Source organism: Vicugna pacos, chromosome 8 (genome assembly GCF_048564905.1).
Source record: "Vicugna pacos chromosome 8, VicPac4, whole genome shotgun sequence".
In the NCBI taxonomy this organism is placed as follows: domain Eukaryota; kingdom Metazoa; phylum Chordata; class Mammalia; order Artiodactyla; family Camelidae; genus Vicugna; species Vicugna pacos.
Genome location: NC_132994.1, coordinates 14,728,289 through 14,732,820, shown reverse-complemented (window position 1 = coordinate 14,732,820; position 4,532 = coordinate 14,728,289). Strand labels below are relative to the sequence as shown.

The 4,532-nt window shown below is 39.2% G+C and overlaps 1 protein-coding gene across 5 annotated transcripts in view; it reads right to left on the bottom strand.

Annotated features, from left to right (window-relative positions):
- Positions 1–430: 430 nt before the first annotated feature.
- The window catches only part of DOP1A (DOP1 leucine zipper like protein A), an 86,094-nt gene continuing 81,992 nt past the window's right edge, over positions 431–4,532 (bottom strand). For 3 of the 5 annotated variants that reach the window (XM_072965543.1, XM_072965546.1, XM_072965544.1), the window contains exons 36-38: positions 3,708–3,837; positions 2,809–2,868; positions 431–1,039 (exon numbers count right to left, since the gene is read on the bottom strand). In XM_072965543.1, the coding sequence (XP_072821644.1) occupies positions 734–1,039; positions 2,809–2,868; positions 3,708–3,837 (496 nt within the window). In that variant the 3' untranslated portion in view covers positions 431–733. The remainder of the gene's footprint in view (positions 1,040–2,808; positions 2,869–3,707; positions 3,838–4,532) is intronic. The other 2 variants (XM_072965545.1, XM_072965547.1) reach the window with 1 other exon arrangement.

Sequence of the window (4,532 nt, the reverse complement as noted above, 5' to 3'; positions counted from 1 at the left end):
GTGCTTTGTGATGTCTCTTCCATTGTCGTTACTTCACCAAAGTGTCATTTTGCAGTGTGCTGGTGTTCACCACTGTTGATACAAATGGGGAGGGTGGAGAAGACGTCATGCAAGCAAATTTTTCACAGCAGAGTCTTCAGAACAGTTCTTAGATGACTTACCTCTGCAATGACATCAGGAGTTCAGAGGTGTGACTGTGCACCTCCACTGCACACTGAGGTTGAGGTGCTGCACTTACTTACAGGGCTGCGTGGCCCAGGCTCAGTCATTCTCGCTCCTCTCCGTGAAGGTATGTGGGAGTAGCTAGTCATGATACATTACCAGGCCTCTGACAGAGAACTGGCGCCATTCTAATACTAGAATGTGGTTAATAAGGGAAAGAAAGAAACCCCCAACCAATCTAAATTAAACAAGGCCTGAAACCAATAGATAAAAATGTGCAGTGTATATTTGGCAGGTTTAAGACAACTCAGGACAATAAACAATGGACTGTAATGGACTCTATATGTATATATAGATCTCTCTCAGGCACCATAATCAATATGAGCCCACAATATTTAAACTTGATTCAGGCCACATTCAGACATTTGTTCTTATTTACAAATATTTAAATTAAGTACAATCTGAAGCGTGTTCTGTTACATACAAAAAAGAAGAAACTATACAACTCAGGGCAATGTTTGTTTTAAATAATTACATTTACATTTAAACTAAATGGAACCACTTGTGGTGCTCAAGTTTTTATCACCCCTTCCAGAAAATCTTTCTCTACCATCTCTTCTATTTTTTGCCTGGCTTTGCTGGAAAACGGTTTGTGGTTTTCCAGCTTCATGTCCTTGTTGGGGAAGGCGTTTGAGTAGAGTACGGGGCTCCCTGAGTGTCCTACGCATCGGCTGGTGACTTTGCTGTTGAAGACTTGGCTGAGCACGTTGAAGAAGGGCAGGAGCTGCTCGAGGCTGCGCACGGTGCACACGGTGAGCAGCAAGTGCCCCGGCTCCCAGCCCAGTGCTCTCCCTGAGTTGTCCTCCTCTGGATTTTTCTGCAGAAACAAAAGGGGGATTGTTATGCACAGGCAGTGTAGTACATGAGGAAACTGAAAAGAATATAACAGCACACAGAGTTAAAGGAATACAAATGATGACATGAAGTCTTTATTCCAGACTGGCTAAAACCTTGCTTCTAACTGAGGCCTTCTGGTACCAATTAATTATATGTTGAGTGTCTAACACTGCAGTAATATTTTCCAACTAGAATGCACAAGTAAGCTTAGCTAGGAGAATTGGTTTTGGACAGGGAAAGTCAAATACAAAAGTTTATGTTGTGCTTTGCATATACTCAAAAAGCTCCCAGATTTCTGGACTCCCACTAAATGTATCTAAGGACTAGTTAATTAAAAATTAAAGCAAAAGAAGGGATAGGAGTCTTACACATTTCACTATTAGTAAATCAATCAATTCCCTTTTAGCCAAATAGTTTAAACTTGCCAGAGGATAGTAGCAGGGTCCAAAGTGAGTAATAACTAACTATCAGCACAGAAAAAGGAAAGAAACCCTCAGACGAGACTGCTGTCTGCTTCTGTGTTGTGCTAAACCATGTGGGGAGGAACGCTGGTCCTGGAGTCAAAACAACTCCAGGGTTAGTGTCTTGGCTCTGCCATCTGCTTACCGTGGGCAGCCTTGGGCAAGATACAGAAAAGTTCCCCACTTAAAAAATGGGGCAATATATCTTGCAGCAAAGAAGTCAAGAGAATGTATGTGAAAACTGTCAACTAAATATAAACACAATAACTTACGTACTTAAGAGGCTAGTTTGAGAAGGCAACTATATTATGCAAACACAGCTGTAGACACCAGTCGATCTAGAGAAAGTTATGAGAGAACTGAAGATGTCTGAACTGGGGCAGAATCATAGATACAAAAACACACTGAATAAAGATAATGTAAACAAACAACTGGATAGAAAAAAATCAAGTGCAACTCAAGCAGCAGAGTTACAGCCTGTCATATTTGTTAACAAATGGAGTTTGCCTTCTAAGATCAGATGTTGCTAAGAAACTTTTCACTGTTTACCTAATATTTTAATATCACTAGTTTTTTAGTGGAGAAGGCAGGTGCAAAATCCAGCTTATTTTCTTGTGTGTGCTCACAAAGTTTGCTTATTTTAAAATAGATTTAAAACAGAAGCCTCTAGGAGCAAACAAGAAAAAATCATCTGGTTCTTTATCTATGGCCAAATTAAAAAAAGAAGAAAACAGCTATCAGTTCATTTCTTCCTTTCTCCTACCTGTAACACTGGTTCTAATGACAGTCCTGGGACTGACTACCATACTAACTGGCTGACCACACCACCTGCAGTCCCCTGAGTCCAACTATGAATAATTATAGGGTATACAGAGATGAATCTGCTCTGAAGGGCAGTGAGTACAATGCTCAAACCCTCTACACATGGCTGACTTCTAAGTGTAAGAGAACTATGGGGATAACCTTTTGTTTATATTCCTGTCAAGATGTACCTCTGAGAGAAGGACTTTTACTAAGCTCTTGACCAAAAAGAGTGTACTTGTTTTAGTGTTTCTGCTTTTAATCAACTACATCGCCTCATCAACGATAAATAAAATTAAAAAGCCAAATATGTTTCTATATGAACGATTTCTCCTTTCACTTCAACAGTCTACACTTGAAGAAAAACTTCCTTCCTGTTTACCTCTCTTGTACTGTTGAAATCCAGACCTGGGTTTGTGTCTCAAGATTTGGTCCAGATGTGGCAACTTTTGCTGCTATATCACAAGCATCAAAAAGCCACCCTCACCTGATCCTTGGCCATCTCCAATCCCTCCAAAATCACTGTCTTAAAGTCCTCCTCCTTGTCCTGTGGAAGGAAAGAGGAGAACTCATAGCCTTTGCTCCAGTGAAAAGTGTGCTTGGCCATGAAGACCTTGTGTTAGGTGTTTTGGATGGGAAAATGCTTTCCAATCAAAGCACTTTTTTTATTCTGTGGGACAAGTTTTGTGCAAAAGAGTGTCATGTTTATCCCTTAGATAAGGGAGGAAGCTTATAAAAACTCTTTATTAGTAATGAGATCCAGGAATGACATAAAGTACATGTGCCTGGGGTCATATAATCACATTGCTTCCAGATTTGTTGTAATGATTATTTTTTTCAGACCCTGCAATATCAAAGTGCAAATACCCAAGTCCTATCCTAAACTCTGGATTCAGCTTTCATCTTCATCTTCATCTCTGTTCTTTTACTTATTAGTCCCTAAAGAAACAACTTGATTTCAAATCAAGTTCCTCATGTCCTTCAAGTACAGCCTTCTTTTAAATCACTCCTCCATTCCATTTCTGTAGTTAGCGGAATGTGGTTGAGGAGCTGCTGCCTGAACAGGGGACCCCAGAAGACTGGAAAATTTCTGAGCACTCAAAGCACATGTTGCAAACTAGGACTCACGAAATAACCCAGATTATCCCCAAATTGTACAATGTATTTTTCAAATTTTCTGAAGGCAAAGGAAAAAATGACACAAGATTCATTAAAAAGGCCTACTGCTGAGCATAAGAAATTCATAACTATTTTCTTGGGCAAAGATTTATAATTAATTAGCCTGATGCAGAGTGAAAGATGTACTTAAGATCCAGGTATATTTTACAGATTTTACTTCCTTACACTTAACAAAAATATTTAAAAAAAAATAAAAGAATGCAATACCTTTGCCCTTTTCCGAAGAAGTTTTGCTAGTCGTACTACATAAGGCTTAAATTCCCGTTGATGTATGCCCTGCCTTCGGACTTCCAAACCTGAATCATCTGAGGCTTCTGGAATAAAGGCCCATCGGTACCTACACATAGAAGAACACCACCAATATCAATAAGATGTACTCTGTGCCATCTAAGACAAAGCCATATAAATACAGTAGACACGGCGTGACCTCACTACTCACACAGGTTCAAATACCCGCTTGTAGCCCCCTCACCTTGGGCATCCTTCTTAGCCTGGCCTTCACCAGTAAATACACGATTAACTACCTCACAGGGTTGTAATGAGTAAATGATCATGTAAACCTGGAAAGTATTCAACACCATTTTTTTTCATGAGCACAATGCAAGTAACTCAACAAATGTTTCTGTGCTCATTTGTTAACAGGTAAAAAGCTTCCATGTACACTTGGCCAAATGTCCCCTAACTACATAGTTGGGGGCAAAGAACTGAAAAAGAACTTAAGAAAAATTTAAGTAGGATTTCTTTCATATCTCCATTGGATTTTTGTTTATTTTTAGTTTTAGTTTCTTCCTTAACAAGTAGAATTAACATCTGACTCTAGAAATAAATTCTAATAGTAAGTACAAAAGGGTATACCAAAGAAAGGCAGTCTCCCTCCTACCACAGGCTCCATCAATATTGCCAGTTTCTTATATATCCATCCAGAGTTTATGCATGAAAGAACACATTCACATAAACAACTCCTTCCTTTTATTAAAAATAACTGCTGTGTATTTTAATTACATCCTGGAGATAAGAGCATACAAAAACCAC